The sequence below is a fragment of the Ahaetulla prasina genome, chromosome 2, assembly GCF_028640845.1.
Source record: "Ahaetulla prasina isolate Xishuangbanna chromosome 2, ASM2864084v1, whole genome shotgun sequence".
Lineage (NCBI taxonomy): Eukaryota > Metazoa > Chordata > Lepidosauria > Squamata > Colubridae > Ahaetulla > Ahaetulla prasina.
Genome location: NC_080540.1, coordinates 7,191,043 through 7,210,926, shown reverse-complemented (window position 1 = coordinate 7,210,926; position 19,884 = coordinate 7,191,043). Strand labels below are relative to the sequence as shown.

The 19,884-nt window shown below is 42.2% G+C and overlaps 1 protein-coding gene across 1 annotated transcript in view; it reads left to right on the top strand.

Moving 5' to 3' along the window:
• Nucleotides 1-19,884, top strand: part of LOC131189562 (uncharacterized) — a 50,597-nt gene that overhangs the window by 15,293 nt on the left and 15,420 nt on the right. Inside the window, 3 exon segments of the mRNA XM_058165735.1 lie at nt 1,285-2,312; nt 2,314-2,414; nt 3,906-4,030. Of these exon segments, the coding sequence (XP_058021718.1) occupies nt 1,285-2,312; nt 2,314-2,414; nt 3,906-4,030 (1,254 nt within the window).

The following is a 19,884-nucleotide window of genomic DNA, read 5'->3' as shown; positions in this document are numbered from 1 at the left end:
TTGTCCCCCTCTGCTTCTGGTATTCAAAACGGAATCAATTGAGCAGAGGTGGGCGTCTTCCTCTTGTCCTGCCTAACTAGCAGGATCTACCCGAGTCTGGAGTAGGGCTGGGTTGGGCAGGCACCCCTCCGAGACTCTGCATAAGAAAGCAGAGCCCCTGGGGCAATCTTCTGCTATCCAGCCACTCTTGCTAATCTCTTTCACCCAGAGAAAAGCTTTGAAGCTGGCTAACAGCTGTTCTCCACTGTTACACCAGCTTTTACAAGATCTCGGTTTGGGACGCCATTCCAGACGTCCTCCGGGGAAGACGGAAGCCACCGGAAGTCGAGTTATGACCACAATTGAGCCCAAGATTAATGTTGCTAAGCGAGAAATTTGTTAAGCGAGTTTCCCCCCATTTTATGACCTTTCTTGCCACAGTTGTTAAGAGAAGCACTGCAGTTAAGTTAGTAACACGGTTGTTAATTGAATCTGGCTTCTCCATTGTCTTTGCTTGTCAGAAGGTTGTAAAAGGGGATCACATGACCCCAGGACACTGCAATTGTCATAAATATGAACGAGTTGTCAAGCATCTGAATGTAAATTACATGACTATGGGGATGCTCCAATGGTAAAAAGTGTGAAAAAAGTCACTTTTTTCAGTGCTGTTGTAACTTTGAATGGCCACTAAATGAACTATTGCAATTTGAAGACTACCTGTGCTCACAGTCTCCCAGTTTCTAGCCTGGTGCCTTAACCATTAGAACAAACTGACTGAGATGCGTCCACTTGTGTTCTGGGGTTGGGAAGGTATTGTCATCCAGAAAGTTAGATGTTATTTCTGATTTTAAAAAAATCACCTTTTATTTATATACAGCGGACACATCTAGTACTCCTTCCTCTTCCTATTTTCCCCCTAACAACAACACTGTGGCATGGGGTGGGTTGAAGAGAGACTGGCCCAAAGTCACCCAACCAGCATTCATACTTAAGACAGAACTAGAAGTCACAGTCTCCCAGTTTCTAATTCCCATGGAATTGTCCCAGGTCGCCAAGGGACTCACACATACTGGCGCTCAAAGATTAGATGAGGCATTTGTCTTACTTTTGTTGGGATGTTACCCCATTCTGATACATAAGAATTGGGAGCTCATTTGGAAATTGTCTTTGGAAACAATGTAGTTTGGAATCTTTATGTTTGCAACAAAACAGCCATAATATATTGATGATTCTTTTGCTAAATTTCAGAAGAAAATGTTCGATCATTCTCCTAGATTGCTACATTTTACATTTTTCTCTTTCAAGGTTATAATGAGCAAGTGAATAAGAATTGTAAGGAACAATGTCAACTGGTCCATCAGAAAGAGAAAAACAGAAATTTTGCAGATCAGATGGAAACAAAGATTGATGAAACAAACCAATCACAAAGTGAAATTAAAAAAAGCTTTCCTTCAGCCAATCATCTTAGCCATACGGTCATTGATACGGGAGAAATACCATATAAAGGCATGGATTATCAAAAGAGCGTTAATGAATCAGAGAATCTCATTTCACATAAAGAGACACATTCAGAAGATAAACCATATACCTGCCTGGAATACGGAAAGACCTTCTGTTATTATGACTCTCTTACAATCCATCAAAGAAATCATACAGGAGAAAGACCTTATAAATGCATGGAGTGTGGAAAGGCCTTTAATTGTAGAAGTAATCTTAATTCCCACAAGAGGATCCACACAGGAGAAAAGCCTTATACATGCATGGAGTGTGGAAAGGCCTTTAATTGTAGCAGTCGTCTTAATTCCCACAAGAGGATCCACACAGGAGAGGTGGGATATCAATGCATGGAGTGTGGAAAGATTTTTAATTGTAACAGTCATCTTAATTCCCATAAAAGGATCCACACAGAAGAGAAACCATATCAATGTCTTGAATGTGGAAAGAGTTTTAAATGGAATTGTGTTCTCACCTCCCATAAAAGAATCCACACAGGAGAGAAGCCATACATATGTATGGAATGTGGAAAGGGCTTTAGGAAGAATTGTGATCTTACAGCCCATAAAAGGATCCACACAGGAGAGAAGCCATATATATGTATGGAATGTGGAAAATGCTTTAAGCAGAACAGTGATCTTTCTTCCCATAAAAGGATCCACACAGGAGAGAAGCCATATCAATGTATGGAGTGTGGAAAGACGTTTACTTCTAACAGGAGTCTTAAAAATCACACGTTGATCCACACAGGAGAGAAGCCATATCAATGTACGGAGTGTGGAAAGGGCTTTAGGAAGAGTTGTCATCTTACATCCCATAAAATGATCCATACAAGGGAAAAAACCCTATGAATGCATGGAGTGTGGGAAAAGCTTTTCAAGAAGATGCACTCTTATTTGCCTTAGAAAGATCCACAAATGGGAGAAGTTGTATCAATACAGGTGATGAAAATAACTGAATTCAGATATACTGTGTGAGATGGGGACTAGAGATAACCAATGGGACCGAGAAAGTATTTTTCAGTCTAAAACCAGTCATGTCACTGGTTTCTCCCCATAAACCTGAACACCTATATATTTTATGGAAGAAGGTTCAGAGGAAGAGCTCTGAAAAGGAGCCACAACTGTGGAATGTCCTATAAACAGACATGCAGAAGTTTTTCTCCAGTGAAGGTGCCAAATTCATAATTCGAATTTGATAAATTTAACTTATCAATTTAGTTCACAGACTGTCAAGGTTACATCCCTTTTCTCTCTCTTATGTCTTCCAGATTTCACATTTACCTGTAGATATCACTGTTGCTCTGCTCCCCTCTTTCTTTTAACTATATCTCCAAGCAAGTTATAAAATGCTATGTTTATAAGAAAAACAAAGTTCATATAGTCATTTTTATATTAACCAATAGTTCCAAATTTAACATTTAAGGTATCCAGTCCAAATTTCTAATTTTACTCTTGAACCAGATCCTTATAAGCCAGTTTCTGTTTTTATAATGGCTCCAAAAGCCTTCCTCGCAGTTTTTCTTCCGGAGGTGGGAAAAAACCCCAATCCCATCACTTTTTTTTGTGTCACACTTTTCTCTGTTATTCCCCGGAAGGCTTTCTTTAATAAAATTTAAAAATCTAAGAGTCCTGTATTAAAAATATCTCACCTGGATCAATCACACCTTCCTTCTGTCTTCTTGCTCTTCTATTGACTGCCCCAGCTTCGTAGCAGCTCGCAATGGCCATCTTCCCAGCTGTCAGTTTAGGGAGCCTTCTTCAGATTAGTCAGGGAGTTTGTGGGCTCCCTGAGATCGATGGAGTGTTTTCCCCTTGTTTATCACCCCTACGAGGCGATTTAGTCCGATTAGGACAGACCAGCAGCTGGGATTTCAACGGTCCCACGTTGAACCGTGCGACGTCAGCAATGCCCCCAAGTGATCATCTCACTGCGACGTCAGCCATGCCCCCAAGTGAATCATTAGTTGTTAAATTAGTAAGATGGTTGTTCAGAGAATCTGGCTTCTCCATTGATTTTATTTGTTAGAAGATCGGAAAAGGTTATGACATGACCCCGGGAAACTGTATCTGTCATAAAAAGGAGTCAGTTGCCAAGCATCTGAATTTTGATCACAAGACCATGGGGACGGTGCAGTGTTCGTAAGTGTGGAAAATGGTCATGAATCATTTTTTTCCAGTGGCATTGTGATTTTGAATGTTCACTGAATTGTCAATCGAGGACTATCTGTGCATGGCTGGCTTGATATTTGCTTTGTCAGGCAAACCTTTAGGATGACAGCTGACCTTGTTGGACCCTAGGAGTTTTCTGTTGCCTAGAAAGGGAGCAGCCTCATGTCCTAGCAGAGAGCATCAAGGAAGCCAACCATGGAATATATAATGAGAGGAAAGCAAGGAATAGCTGGTTTTGGGGGGAAAGGGTGGCTGTTCCAGGACCCTGGAGAACCTCCAGGACAAGTTCCTAGGAGTTGCCTTAACCTTGCCTGAAAGGGACACCACCCCCGATCAATTAGGTGTCTTCATCCTCTGCATTCTGAAAGAGAAAACTCATGCTGCAGGTAACCCAATAGTTAGTTAGAAAAAATCAGAGCCCTCAGAGGAAGAGCTGGATGCATCCCACCCATTTCATCCTGGAATCATCAAGCAGGCCATCCCTGGGTGAGCTCACACCACCATCCTTCTGGTTAACAGCCAGACATGCTAACCCCTTGGGCCACAGAGACCCAACACAGGCCTCCCTCTAAGCTCCCTGAGCTTGAACATCCATAGCTGGCACTGGCTAGATAGCAATGCAATAAGGTATACTAGTTAGAAGACCCAGGGTGTTCCTCTCTCCATCTACCAGAGATATGAATCTTCCGAGTGAGAGGCTGACGCCAAGCTATGTGCTCAATCTGTGGTGCAAGAGGTTAGGGCTGTTAACTAGAAGGATGGAGGTTTGAACCCACCCATGGATGGCCTGTTTCATGACATAATCCAGAAGTGAAGGTAATGGATTATTATTGTATGGAGGTTTTCAACTGAGGCCTTCAATTACCACACTTGTCAATTATTTTTCTCCTAGAACCGTGATGGCGAATTTATCGCATGCATGATAGAGGGGGCACACAGCACCCTCTCTGATGGCATGTGAGTCGTCACCCCAGTTCAGCTCTGCCCTGCATGCGCGTGCAGCTTCCACCAGCCAGCTATTTTTAGGGTCTCTGCCACGCATGTGTGGGAGGCGGTGTGTGTGCAGGGGGTGTCCCATAATCGTGCAGGGGGTCATGTGTGGATGCGTGGAGGAATGATGTGTGGAGCCGCACGTGGGGGCAAGTGTGTGAGCGCACACAAATTGCATTTTGGGCACTCAGTCCAGAAAAGGTTAGCCATCACTGTCCTAGAATTTAAATATTACTTTTACCCTCCGGAATGTAATACGAGGATGAAGACCTATCACCTCTCGAGGATTTTATTGGCCACAGACCAGAATGTGACTTTTTCAAAGGAAACGCCAGGGACTGATCCTGGTCTGGGCTATTGGGCTTATCCAACTCTCCTTTCAACTCACCACCATCCTTCTGGTTAACAGCCGGACATGCTAACCCCATGGGCCACAGAGACCCAACCAGTGGTGAAATCTAAATTTCTTTCCTACCGGTTCTGTGGGTGTGACTTGGTGAGGTCATGTGACTGGGTGGGTGTGGTTATGTAACCATGTGACTGGGATTGAAAGACAGAAACTCACTAACAATGTCCTGCTGGAGCAGGGTTTGACTAGATGCCCTTCAGATCCCTTCCACCCCTGGATTATCCTCTGAAGCTGCGTCTAGTGCCAGGTTTGTAGTCCTTCTCCTTTTTCCTTCCTTCCTCCCTTCCTTCCTTCCTTCCCTCCCTCCCTCCCTCTCTCTCTCTCTCTCTCTCTAAAACAAACTCCCCACCCCCTAATTTTTTGCCTTTACCCCTCATTTTTTTCCTAGCAGGCTTCAGCTTTTTTACCTTTTAAACGCATTTAAAATTTTAAAATTTTAAAAAAATTAAAAGACTTTGATGATCCCAGCTGAGTTGCCTGATCATTAGAGGCTTTTTTTTTTACTTTTAAAAGCATTTTTTTACAATCTCTTCGGCTGAATAGGTTGTAAAAAATGCTTTTAAAAGTAAAAAAAAAAAGGCTCTGACGATTGTGTGTCCCCAGCTGGGCATGGGTGGGTGGGGGATTTTTGCTACCAGTTCTCTGAACCACCCGCTACCGGATCAGCTGATCTGGTCCTAACCGGGAGCATTTCACCCCTGAACTCAACATATGTCTACCCCCTAAACTCCCTCAGCTTGAACATCCATAGCTGGGGCTGGGTAGACAGCAATAAGACACATTATTCTCTCCCACTATCAGGTGTGAAAATAAATGTTGGACGTAAATATTTCTTACCGTGAGGCAGAATCTCAACAGCCGTGCCAGCGATGTAGGGGCATCATGCACCATGAATCTGGGATTCAGGTTCGAATCCTAGCTGACACACAACTTTTAACTTTTGCCCTTCTAGGATGGGCAGGTAACATGACCAGATTTAAGTTTTCATTCCAGATTTTGTTTTTGGTGGGAGAAAAGGAGCTGCACTACAAAAAACAAAGAACAGCTGTAGCAGAGTTATGAATCTTCTGATTGAGGGAGGTTGACATCAAGCACTATGCCAAATCTCTGTAGTGCAAGAGGTTAGTGCACCTGGCTGTTAACTAGAAGGTTGGGGGTTTGAACCCACCCATGGATGGCCTGTTTCATGACATAATCCAGAAGTGAAAGTGATGGATTGTTATTATATGGAGCTTTTCAACTGGGGGCTTCAATTCCGACACTCAATTATTTTTCTCTTACAATTTAAATATTAGTTTTACTCTCTGCAATGTAAAACGGGTGAACATCTATCACTTCTTGAGGATTTGATTGGTCACAGACCAGCACTGGAATGGTGTCTTCCTTAGGGAAGTTTAATAAGGAGCAGGCCACACGGGACTGGTAAAGGGGTGAAATCTAAAAATTTTCCCTACCGGTTCTGTGGGTATGGATTATTTGGAGCGCATGGTTTGGTGGTCAGGTGGGGTTTAATGGCCAGGTGATTTGGTGGGCGTGGCTTGGTCATGTGACCAGGTGGGCATGCTTGGTGGTCATGTGATCAGGTGGGCGTGGGTTGGTGGTCATGTGACTGGTGAGGCTTGGTGGTCATGTGACCAGGTGGGTGTGGCTAAGTCTATGTCACTTTGCCCTTTTTGACCTACAAAAAGAAAATACGCCAATTTCATGCAATTAATGCTTAAATAGTAAACAAAGTACACAAAACAATAAGAGGTACACAAATACTTACAAAAGAGCAATACAAGTGTTGTCTTTGACGTCGCTTCTTGCTCCAATGATAATGACCTATAAAAAGAAGATATACCATGATATACAAATCTAACCATTTAATACTTAAACAAGAATAAAAGAAGTACACAAAACAATAAAAAAAGGATAAAAGAGGTACACAAATACTTACCTAAAACTGTTAGTTGTCTTTAGCTATAAGATGTTTCCACATAGCTATTTCAGTGGCACTCTCCTCACTTCCGCTTTTGTTGAACTTGATGCGCGGATCATTGGCTGAGCGATGGTGTTCTCTGAACCACTTTTTCACTGCAGGAGTAAGGTCCCGTTTTGGAAGAGGTAGGCCAGTAACACTGATGGTCATGAGGCTGGTTAAATTGGAAACAGTTAAGCGACTTCTGCTCTGAACATATGAAGTTCATTTTTGAAAACCCCCTTTCCGCTTCTGCAGAACTTATTGCAATTGTTCTGAGAATTTCTTTTGCTTTTTTTTAATACTGTCAGGAATTGCATACCTCTTCGAATCTTTTAACACATGCGCCACAAAATCTCTTTAGTTGTTGATGTTAATGTTGTAATTGAAAATGTCACTAAATGCGCGCAGTTGTTCTTCAGCTACTGTCCATTGAACTATTATTTCCTCAAAATCCCAGTACTCTGGCACCAAAAAATGTAGAAACTAGTTTGTGGTGTCTTGCAATTGGCTACCAGTTTTTAAATGTTCACAGTCCATCAGTCGTTTCTGCAAATTTTTTATGGCTTTCTAACAGTTTTTCCTGATGAAATCCAACAAATCGATGAATTTCTATGAAGCTTATATTTCTGAAGCTTTCTGAAGTAATTAGTCCATCAACTTTTCTTTCATATGGGCCCTTTCCCTTTGTAAGCAGTTCAAATGCTTTTATTGATCTTGTCACCAATTTTTCAGCCTTTATTATGTCCGTATTGCATGCTTGCAATGCAGTTGAAAGAAGTGAGATTTCCTCCAAAATATCAATCATCAACGCCAAATCATTTAAGAAATATTTACTTTCCAGACGGGCAGCCATACCAGAGTATTTTGCATTTGCATGAAAATATTGATGCAGCACTGGATAAGCATACCACACAGCTATGGTTGCCCTTAAACTACAGGTAGCCCATCTTGGCCCAAAAACCAATCCTTATGATGTTAATGTCAAGTTCTTCAGATATTTCGTCAAATTCAATCTGGTTTATTTATTTATTTATTTATTTATTTATTTATTTATTTATTTATTTATTTATTTATTTATTTATTTTGTCATAACAATATATGTAGGTATCATACAAAAAGATTATATAATATATAAACACATATATGAGTAAATATAAGGAGGTATAAGCATATATGTATATAGGAAGAAGAAAAGAAAAACAATAGGACAGGAACGGTAGGCACGTTTGTGCGCTTATGCACGCCCCTTATGGTCCTCTTAGGAATGGGGTGAGGTCAATAGTAGAGAGTTTTTGGTTAAAGCTTTTAGGATTATGGGAAGAGACCACAGAGTCAGGTAAAGTATTCCAAGCACTGATGATTCTGTTACAGAAGTCATATTTTCTGCAATCTAGATTAAAGCGGTTGACATTAAGTTTAAATCTATTGGTTGCTCTAGTATTATTGCAATTGAAGCTGAAGTAGTATTTAACAGGAAGGACATTACAATAGATGATTCTGTGAGTTAAACTTAGGTCTTGTCGAAGGCAACGGAGTTCCAAGTTTTCTAAGCCTAGGATTTCAAGTCTGGTGGGATAATATTTACAATATTTACAGACCCCTCGCATCCTGGACATAAACTGTTTCAACTCCTACCCTCAAAACGACGCTATAGAGCACTGCACACCAGAACAACTAGACACAAGAACAGTTTTTTCCCGAAGGCCATCACTCTGCTAAACAAATAATTCCATCAACACTGTCAAACTATTTAATGAATCTGCACTACTATTAATCTTCTCATAGTTCCCATCACCAATCTCTTTCCATTTATGACTGTATGACTATAACTTGTTGCTGGCAATCCTTATGATTTATATTGATATATTGACCATCAATTGTGTTGTAAATGTTGTATCTTGATGAACGTATCTTTTCTTTTATGTACACTGAGAGCATATGCACCAAGACAAATTCGTTGTGTGTCCAATTACACTTGGCCAATAAAAATTCTATTCTATTCTATTCTATTCTATTCTATTCTATTCTATTCTATTCTATTCTATTCTATTCTATTCGGTATTTTGTTGTTTTCAGAGGAATGGAGAACTCTTCTTGTAAAATATTTCTGGACACGTTCAATTGTATTGATGTCAGAGATGTGGTGAGGGTTCCAAACAGGCGAGCTGTATTCTAGAATTGGTCTAGCAAATGTTTTATATGCTCTGGTTAGTAGTGTGTTTTTGGAAAAGAAGCTACGCAAGATTAGGTTTACAACTCTTAGAGCTTTTTTTGCTATGTAGTTGCAGTGGGCTTTGGCACTTAGATCATTTGACCTGAAAACTCCAAGGTCTTTAACGGGATGGGGGTCATCTGTAAGGTAATGCCCATCAAGTATGTACTTAGTGTTTGGGTTCTTTTTTCCTATATGTAAGACTGAGCATTTGCTGGTTGAGATTTGGAGTTGCCAAGTTTTAGACCAAGCGGTTAGATGATCAAGGTCTTTTTGAATGATAGATGTATTGTCTGTGGTGTTAAATAGTTTGACATCGTCAGCAAAGAGAACACAATTACTTGAGATATGGTCACAAAGATCATTAATGTATAGTATGAAGAGTGTTGATCCAAGGACGCTGCCTTGAGGGACGCCACTCTTGACAGGAACAGGATTTGATAGAGCATTGCCAATTTTGACCACTTGTTGTCTGTTAGACAGAAAAGCAGATATCCATTTGTGAAGGGGTCCTGAGATGACATAGGATTTTAGTTTTAGGAGAAGTTTATCGTGTACTACTGAGTCAAAAGCTTTGCAGAAGTCTATGTAGATTGCATCTATTGTTTTGCCTTGATCAAGATTTGTAGTCCATATGTTTTTACAGTGGAGAAGTCACAGGGTGGCTCAGGCTGTAAGATAGCCTGTTATTAAATACAGCTGCCTGCAATTACTGCAGGCTCGAGTCCCACCAGGCCCAAGGTTGACTCAGCCTTCCATCCTTTATAAGGTAGGTAAAATGAGGACCCAGATTGTTGGGGGGGGCAATAAGTTGACTTTGTATATAAATATACAAATAGAATGAGACTATTGCCTTACACAATGTAAGCCGCCCTGAGTCTTCGGAGAAGGGCAGGATATAAATGTAAATTAAAAAAAAAAAGTTGTAAGTTACATGATAATTTTTTCCAGAAAGCAAATTGTTTATTGGAGAGTAGGTTGTTAGTTTCTAAGTGTGAGGTAATGGATTGGTTGATGATCGATTCCATGACTTTGCAGGTGACGCAGCACAAAGAGATCAGTCTGTAATTTCCGACTAAGCTGGGGTCTCCTTTTATGAAGATAGGGATGACTGTGGCTAGTGACCAAAGTTTGGGAAGGGAACTGGTAGTGAAGGCTTTATCAAAGATAATGCTTAGGGGTTCTGCTATATTAATGGAAAGTTTTTTTTAAGAAGTATGCACATAGTCCATCGGGTCCAATAGATAGCGATGGTTTTAAGTTATGAAGAGCTTTTTCAATGTTATTTTCTGTGAAATCTATATGAGTTAAGTCATCATAATCATTGCTGGTACGTTTGTGGAATATCGGATGTGTGTTATCGGAGTTAACAAAAACTGAGCCAAAGAAAATGTTGAAGAGGTTTGCTTTAACTGTTTTGTCATTGCATTCTTTGTTGTTAGAATCTTTTAGTGGTGGGATGGATCTTGAGTCTTTAAGTTTATTGTTAACAAAATTATAAAAGGCACGATTGGAATTTGTGCACAAAAGGTTCTCTTCTTGCTTGGTGTGGTAATTTGTGCATTCAGTTTTTATTTGGTTGCATATATTTCTGTAGCGGATTTTGAAATTTTCAACATAGCCTTTTTTGTTTCTTTTCCAGAGGGATTTTTTTTTGATTGAAGCTTTTTTATTGATATGGGTAGTTTGCTTTTCCTGATCATGGTAGTCATTTGTGGTACATATAGTTTAATGACTCTATTGATTTCAAGTAGGAAGACTCTATAGTGGTCTTCAGCGGTTATGCAGGTTGCAAACAGATTTTGCCAGTCCAGAAATGAAAGATCATTATTTATAAGGTCATAATTGGCTTTTTTGAAGTTGTAGTTGGGAATACTATTGTTATGACGATTTAAGTATGGACGTATATTGAGACGAAAATCAATCATGCAGTGGTCACTGTTGGAAAAAGGTTCTTTAATTTGTAGTCCGTAAATTGAATTTGGGTTGTTGCAGAAGATGAGATCAAGGCAGTTGTTGAGTCTTGTATTGTTAGTTACAAGTTGTTCAAGACCTAGGTTTGTAACAGCATTGTACAGTGTAGTATGGATTGGGTCAGTTGAACATTCATTAGTTATCCAGTTAATGAGAGGTAGATTTAGGTCACCCAGGAAGATGAGAGGATATGGGCAAGAGGTAGCCCATGTTAGCATTGAGGTTAGCATATTTGCATGGTTAATGTCATAGTCAGGGGCTCTGTAGCATAGTAAGAATCGAAGAGTAGTGTTAAGGGATAGGTCGCATACAATAGTTTCAGGAAGAGAAAGTTTATGTGCTACTTGGATATTTTTTAGATTCAGTGACTTTTTGTAAAAGATAGCCACTCCGCCACCTCTTCGGTTTTCACGATCTGATCGATAGACTTGATATTCTTTGTTTGAGATAATAGAGTCAGGAAGGGATGAGTTCAGCCATGTTTCACAAACAAAAATGATATCAAATGTGCCACTGTTTAACAAGAGGATAAATTCAGGTAATTTGTTAACAATGCTTCTTGCATTTATCAATTTGCATTTGAGATCTGTAGTGATTGGTGTTGAAGAGGTAAGGGGCGTGCATACCTAGTTTTGGATGTTAGTAGGTTGGGGGTTGTGTACAACAGATGGTTGTATAGATGGTTGGATGGTAGTTTGGCTGGTTGGATGGATGGTTGTTTGGATGGCTGGTTGGGTGGCTGTTTGGATGGCTGGTTGGGTGGATGTTTGGATGGCTGTTTGGATGGTTCTTATTGGATTGCTGAAAAATGGAGCATATCTTATCAATAAATATTTTAGTGATTTACTTGCTTTATTTCCTTTATTTCCGACCCGGATACAGCACGGAGACAGCTTTGGTCGCATTGGTGGATGATCTCTGGAGGGCCAGGGACAAGGGATATTCCTCTGCCCTGGTCCTATTAGACCTCTCAGCGGCGTTTGATACCATCGATCATGGTATCCTGCTGCGCCGGTTGGAGGGATTGGGAGTGGGAGGCACCGTATATCGGTGGTTCTCCTCCTATCTCTCCGACCGGTCGCAGACGGTGTTGACAGGGGGGCAGAGGTCGACCGCGAGGGGCCTCACTTGTGGGGTCCTTCAGGGGTCGATTCTCTCGCCCCTGCTGTTCAACATCTACATGAAGCCGCTGGGTGAGATCATCAATGGTTTCGGGGTGAGATACCAGCAGTACGCTGACGACACTCAGCTGTACTTTTCCACCCCGGACCACCCCAATGAAGCTGTTGAAGTGCTGTCCCGGTGTTTGGAGGCTGTACGGGTCTGGATGGGGAGAAACAGGCTCAAGCTTAATCCTCCAAGACGGAGTGGCTGTGGATGCCGGCACCCGATTCAGTCAGCTGCAGCCGCGGCTGGCTGTTGGTGGCAGTTACTGGCCCCAAAGGATAGGGTGCGCAACTTGGGTGTCCTTCTGGATGATCGGCTGTCGTTTGACGATCATTTGACGGCCGTCTCCAGGAGGGCCTTCCACCAGGTTCGCCTGGTCCGCAGTTGCGCCTTCCTTGATCGGGATGCCTTATGCACGGTCACTCATGCGCCTGCTACCTCTCGCTGGATTACTGTAATGCTCTCACATGGGGCTCCCCTGAAGTGCGCTCGGAGGCTTCAGTTAGTCCAGAATGCAGCTGCGCGGGTGATAGAGGGAGCTACACGAGCTCCCATGTAACACCGCCTCCTGCGCAGACTGCACTGGCTGCCTGTGGCCTTCCGGGTGCACTTTAAGGTGTTGGTTACGACCTTTAAAGCGCCCATGGCTTAGGACCTGGGTACTTACGGGACCGCCTGCTGTTACCATACGCCTCCCACCGACCCGTACGCTCCCACAGAGAGGGACTTCTCAGGGTGCCGTCCGCCAAACAATGTCGGCTGGCGGCCCCCAGGGGAAGGGCCTTCTCTGTGGGGGCTCCCACACTCTGGAACGAGCTTCCCCCGGGCTTACGCCAAATTCCTGACCTTCGGACATTTCGTCGCGAACTCAAGACTCACCTTTTTATCCGCGCGGGGCTGGCTTAAATTGGGATTTTAAATTTTAAATTTATTAATTTTAAATGGGGTTTTAGTAGAGTAAATTTTAATCATTGGGCTAATTTAAATAAGTTTTTTAAATTGGATTTTAAATTTGTATATTGTATTGCTGGTTTTTATTATGCCTGTACACCGCCCTGAGTCCTTCGGGAGAAGGGCGGTATAAAAATTAAATAAAATAAATAAATAAAATAAATAAATAAATTATGGCGTCATCTAAAACAAGTTGAAGGCAATGGTTCAAGCAGTGCCATATGATGATGTTTGGAAACTTTTACTATTCTGGTGCTCACTCCAGATTTTCTTCCAAGCATAACGCTGGCACCATCAGAGCAGAACGCTATTAAATTTCGGGCACAGTGGGTGACTCCATACTTGACTTGCTGCTTTCTTCAGTTTCAAGTGGTGGAAGTGGCGGTGCTTGTGGTGCTTGGGATGGTTTTGGATCCACTTCTGATGGTGGTTGTGCAAGTTTTGGTTTCTTGGCCAAGAAACCCATCAAAGCCTTTTCATCCTTCCTGTTAGTAATAGTAACAACAGAGTTGGAAGGGACCTTGGAGGCCTTCTAGTCCAACCCCCTGCCCAGGCAGGAAACCCTACACCATCTCAGACAGATGGTTATCCAACATCTTCTTAAAAATTTCCAGTGTTGGAGCATTTACAACTTCTGCAGGCAAGTCGTTCCACTGATTAATTGTTCTAACTGTCAGGAAATTTCTCCTTAGTTCTAAGTTGTTTCTTTCCTTGATCAGTTTTCACCCATTGCTTCTTGTTCTACCCTCAGGCGCTTTGGAGAATAGCCCCTCTTCTTTGTGGCAACCCCTGAGATATTGGAACACTGCTATCATGTCTCCCCTAGTCCTTCTTTTTATTAAATTTATTAAATTTATTTGTTAAAGGCGGCAGCTACTGCAAAAGGAAAAAAAGGAGCTTTGTTAGCTGAGGACACACAATGTAAAAGCACACAAAAAGGTCAAAAAGCTCAAAAACCAACTTTCACACTTTACACACATACACAACCCAACTGACTCACTCACAATGCAAAAGCAGCTGTACTTCACCCAAAATGGCCCCTGCGAGCAGGAACCTCACAGAGCCACAAAAACCAACTTTCACACTTTTTCCACACAAAATATCACATACAGCTTTGTGAGATTTTGTGTGTTTGTGTAGTTAGAGTGAAACTACAGAAACACACCAAATCTCAGAAAGCTGCACAAATATTTTATTTTATTATTTTATTTTATTTATATTTTTAGATAAAAGCAGCTAAATTTAAAACTTCCTAAATTTGAAATGGTTATGTCTAAAAAAAAAACCTCCTTAAAAAATTCCCAATTAACTTTTTCTAAAGCTGCCCCCACAAAAAAAATCAGTTACTTACCCATTTGAAGGTACAACACAGGCAGGCAGGCAGATTCAGTTGCTAGCTGATGAAATTGATTGCAGGCAGGCAGATTCAGTTGCTATCTGATGAAATTGATTGCAGCAGGCGAAGCAAGGCAGGTGTTACGACCAATGGCTTGGAATTCGGTCTGAAGAGCGAAGGTAAGCAAGCTGGAGGCTGGGGGGAAGGTGGGTAGTTAGCTAGGCAACTTAGCCAGGCCAGGCAGGTGGACCCGGGGGGGGGGGGCAGCATGAGGCCCGCAAACGATCCCTAGTGGCTGCGTGAACTACGCGAGCCTGGGGATGGGGGGAGTGACACGCTAGGCCACAACTGGAAATGCTTATCTTTTTGAGTGAGCGGCAGTCGGCGAGGTGTCCTAGCAAGGCAAGTTCTGACCAGGCAGGCGTCTGTGAACTTCTGAACGAAGTAACTGGGCTGCGTGGAAAGGGGGATTTATATAGACCAGGGGTAGGGTGGGTGGGCCGGAAGCACCGAGTAGCAGGAAAAGCGAGTGGCATGAAAAGCAAGTGGCGTGAAAAGCGAGCAAGCTGGAAAGAAGCAGCAAGCGTGCGACCAGGTGGGAATTTTTTTTTATTTTTTTTTATTTTTTATTTTGTCATATCAGTATATATAGGCATTAACATGAAATGAAATAGCTATATAATATATAAGCATATATATGAGCATAAGTATGTAATAACTATATTAATTGGATGTAATGAAAAGAAACAATAGGACAGGAACGGTAGGCACTTTTGTGCCCTTATGCACGCCCCTTACAGTCCTTTTAGGAGTGGGGTAAGGTCAATAATAGATAGTTTTTGGTTAAAGATTTTGGGATTTTAAGAAGAGACCACAGAGTCAGGTAGTGTGTTCCAAATGTTAATGACTCTGTTACAGAAATTATATTTTCTGCAATCAAGTTTGAAGCGGTTAACATTAAGTTTAAATCTATTGTTTGTTCTTGTATTGTTGCAATTGAAGCTGAAGTAGTTTTCAACAGGTAGGACATTGCAATAGATGATTCTATGAGTTAAGCACTGGTCCTGTCGGAGGCGGAGGAGTTCTAAGTTTTTTAAACCTAGGATTTCAAGTCTGGTGGCATAAGGTATTTTGTTGTTTTCAGAGGCGTGGAGAACTCTTTTTGTAAAATATTTCTGGACACGTTCAATTGTGTTGATGTCAGAAATGTGGTATGGGTTCCAGACAGGCGAGCTGTATTCAAGAATTGGTCTAGCAAATGTTTTATATGCTCTGGTTAGTAGTGTTGTGTTTTTGGAAAAGAAAAAAAGAATGGGTGGGTGGGGAGGGATTATTTCTATCGGTTCTCTGAACCACCTGCCGCCATTGCTACCGGTTCAGCCGAACTGGTCCAAACCAATAGCATTTCACCCCTGGACTGATCTTGTTCTAGGCTATTGTGCTTATCCAACTCTCCTTTGTGATATCTCAGGTTGACCCCATTCTACTGTTGGTGGCCACTCTTTTATTTATTTATTTATTTTATTAAACTTTTATTAACATTTAAAATCCTAAAATACAGGTTAAAATATATCTATAACAAAAATACATTCGTAATAATTATACAATTCAACATCATTCTGACAGTACATAATTCTTAACTTTGTACATCTATTCCCACATATTCCTACTTAATCATCATATTTAAACATATTTTGTATCTTATTTTATTCTATACATTCCTTATTTTTAATTTCTGTCCATTGATACCAATTTTCCCAAGTTAAATAGTATTCCAAGTCTTCCTTATTATTTAAGTTTGTCCATTTCTGCACATTCGAAAATTTTCCGGATTATTGCACAGTCTGTTGGTATAGTGGACAATTTCCAGGCTTGTGCGAGTACGATTCTTCCTGCTGTGGTTATGTGAATAATCAAATATTTAATCCTTTTAGGGTAATTTCCTTTAATAATCCCCAGAAGAAACAGTCAGGTTTCAATTCTATATTATAGTGTGTGATTTCTTTTAGCCATTTTTGTATTTGAATCCAAAATTTTTTGACTTCTAGGCAAAGCCACCATACATCCAGCAATTAGGTTTTAGGTTGGGGTACATTGGTGGCCACTATTTTAGATCATTTATATGTCCTAGCAGACATCTTATTGGGTTACATAGCACACTGTATTCCCCCCACCCCGCCAAATGTTCCAGTGGGAACATTTAATCAAAGAAAATCTCTCAAAAGCCAGGATTGAACCAACAGCCTGAGAGTCAGTGTCCCCCGTCCTTCACTCTACCAGCTGCGCTCTGGAAGGGCACAAAGCATGAGGAATAACATCTCATTAATTCTTGTGATGCTGCAATCGCCAGACTGAGACGTCCCAGCAAGTGATAAGGCCATACTGATTGAGAGCTGCCCATTCCTGTCGTTTCTATGGTGTGGTTATCACATTTGCCTCACACACCAAAGGTTCAAAATCAGGCAGAAAACACTTCTTTTTCTCAGCATCGGAGCCACTCCTTGCGCAAAGAGAAGGCAGGAAAAAGGCTGCATCGCTAAGACAAGCAAGAACCTCATTCTATTTTCTATTTTATTGGTGAGGGAACGAATGAGGAGAGGCGGATTTCGAGCCACCAGTCAAGGAAGGCTGGTCTTCCCAAGTGAGCAGATAGTGAAAAATTAAAGCCTGTCTGAGTTTTAACTCCCAGAATTGTGAGCATGAGGGAAGAGGGAAGGTTTCCCACCCATAGCCTTCCTGAATCATCTTAAGCGCAGGAGGAGGTGATCTCAGGTGCATCCAGAACAACTAAGCATCTGAGCCTGATCTTCAAGAAAACAAGCTTCAACAAAGATTTCTTCAATGTTCACAAATTACACACAGTTCCCACACATTAAGAAGATTAAGTTCTAAAACTGGATAGATGACGGCCACCTATTTGGAAAGGCGAGACTTGTAGAGAGACGCTTTTCTTCCAATCCCTTCCCCCTCATCCCTGGGCCCCGTGGAACCTGCCTTGGTCTTTTGCGCTCTTACAGGATCCCCTGGCATAGCGCAAAGAGTCCACCAGGGGTCTCCCTCGTCAGCGCTTGGACGGGATGGGCAATCCCCTTCCGGGGGAAACTGAGCATGCGCCTGGCTGTTTCACGAACTGAAAACTTTCCGGGAAAGGCTGGGAGCCTGCCTGCTTTTTCTACGGCGTCCGATTCTTCTCCCCCTCGCTGTGAATCTTGACTTGAGTCAGGAGGCCGAGAGACTGTAAGGAATTCTCTCACCGGGGGAGATCCAGGCGTGATTCGGAGTGAGTGGGGGTCTTTTCTCTGAGGCTGGAGGCGAGCCTGGAGCATGCAAAGCTTCATCAAGTTCCAAGTAGCGGAAAGGGCGGGGAGGGGGCGAGCTCGAGGTCCCATATTCCCCAGCCATCCCTTGGAAGAAAGGGACACGCAGGGCAGCTCCGCACCTGCCGGGTTTTCTCCAGGAAGAAAATCAGGGTCGCCAGAAAGTGTGGATCCATTTACCTTCCGTTTCCTCCGGCAAACCTCTGCATGCGGGGCGAGGGAGAGGTTGCCTTTCCAAAACACACAGAATGTCTTGATGCCTGGATAATTTCCTGCAAATTAATTAGCCCCCTTTTTTACAAGGGGTTTCCCTCGCCTCCCCTTTCCTGGGCCAAGAGAGGCTTTGTATGCAAGGCTGCAGTTCCGTGTGTAAAGAGTCGAGTGCAAGGCGTTGTAAGGACTGGAACTCCGTGTCTTCCTTTCCTGCCTTTCCCTACCATCTCTTTGGTGGCTCTGCCGGCAGGTAGATAAAGAGCCTGTTGCAAAAGAAGGCCCGTGTATTGGATGGTGGCTTCTGGCATGATTTTGTTTTTCTGTGTGACTGGAGACATAATTTGGATTGGGCAAAGGGTTATAGGCAGCAACAGAAACAATATGATGTAAATAATTAGGAAATGGAATCCCAAAACATATTTTATTTTTTTTAAATGATATTTATTAAATTTCCAACATATTAAAACAGAAAATACAAAAAACACAGCAAAAGGAAAAAAAAACACAGAAAGAAAGACACAGCAAAAATTTAACACTAATGGCAGCTTTTCCATATCGGTATCTCTATCATAACAAACATATTTTCAAAGATTCTAATTCTATCTTGAATTACATCCTTATTTCAATTATAGTAATATCTATTTACAATTTGGTTTCATATCCTATACAATTTTACATTCTCCGTATAATATTTAACAAATTATCCCTTAGATTTTGCGTTTACTCTCAAGCCAGGAGCACCATGTGTTCCAAATTTGATAGTACTCAGTCTCTTCCCTCGCCTTCATTTCCAAAGACAGTCTGTCCATTTCTGCACAGTCGTGTATTTTTTTACTATAATTTGGTCTGGAGGAATATCTGATTGTTTCCAATTTTGTGCTATGACAATTCTACTTGCAGTTAATATATGTAAAGTTATATATCATAATTTTTTCTCCATTTTCCCTTCAAAAATGCCCAAAAGAAATAGTTCTGGTTTCATCACTATCCTGTGTTCTATTATCTCTTTGACCCATTTTCTTATCTTGCACCAACATTTTCTAATCTTAGGGCAGGTCCACCACATATGGTAAAATGTTCCTTGTTTATTATGCCCACATCTCCAGCATTCTGTACGCTGATGATACTCAGCTGTACTTTTCCACCCCGGACCACCCCAATGAAGCGGTCGAAGTGCTGTCCCGGTGCCTGGAAGCCGTACGGGTCTGGATAGGGAGAAACAGACTCAGGCTCAATCCCTCCAAGACAGAGTGGCTATGGATGCCGGCACCCCGGTACAGTCGGCTGCAGCCGCAGCTGACTGTTGGGGGCGAGTTAGTGGCCCCAAAGGAGGTGGTTCGCAACTTGGGTGTCCTCCTGGATGGACGGCTGTCCTTTGATGAACATCTGGCGGCCGTCTCCAGGAGGGCTTTCTACCAAGTTCGCTTGGTTCACCAGTTGCGTCCCTTCCTTGACTGGGATGCCTTATGCAGTCACTCACGCTCTGGTCACGTCTCGGTTGGATTACTGCAATGCTCTCTACATGGGGCTGCCCTTGAGGTGCACCCGGAGGCTACAGTTGGTCCAGAATGCGGCTGCGCGAGTAGTAACAGGAGCCGCCCGCAGCTCCCATGTAACATCACTGCTGCGTAGTCTGCACTGGCTTCCTGTGGTCTTTCGGGTGCGCTTCAAGATTTTGGTTACCACCTTCAAAGCGCTCCATGGCTTA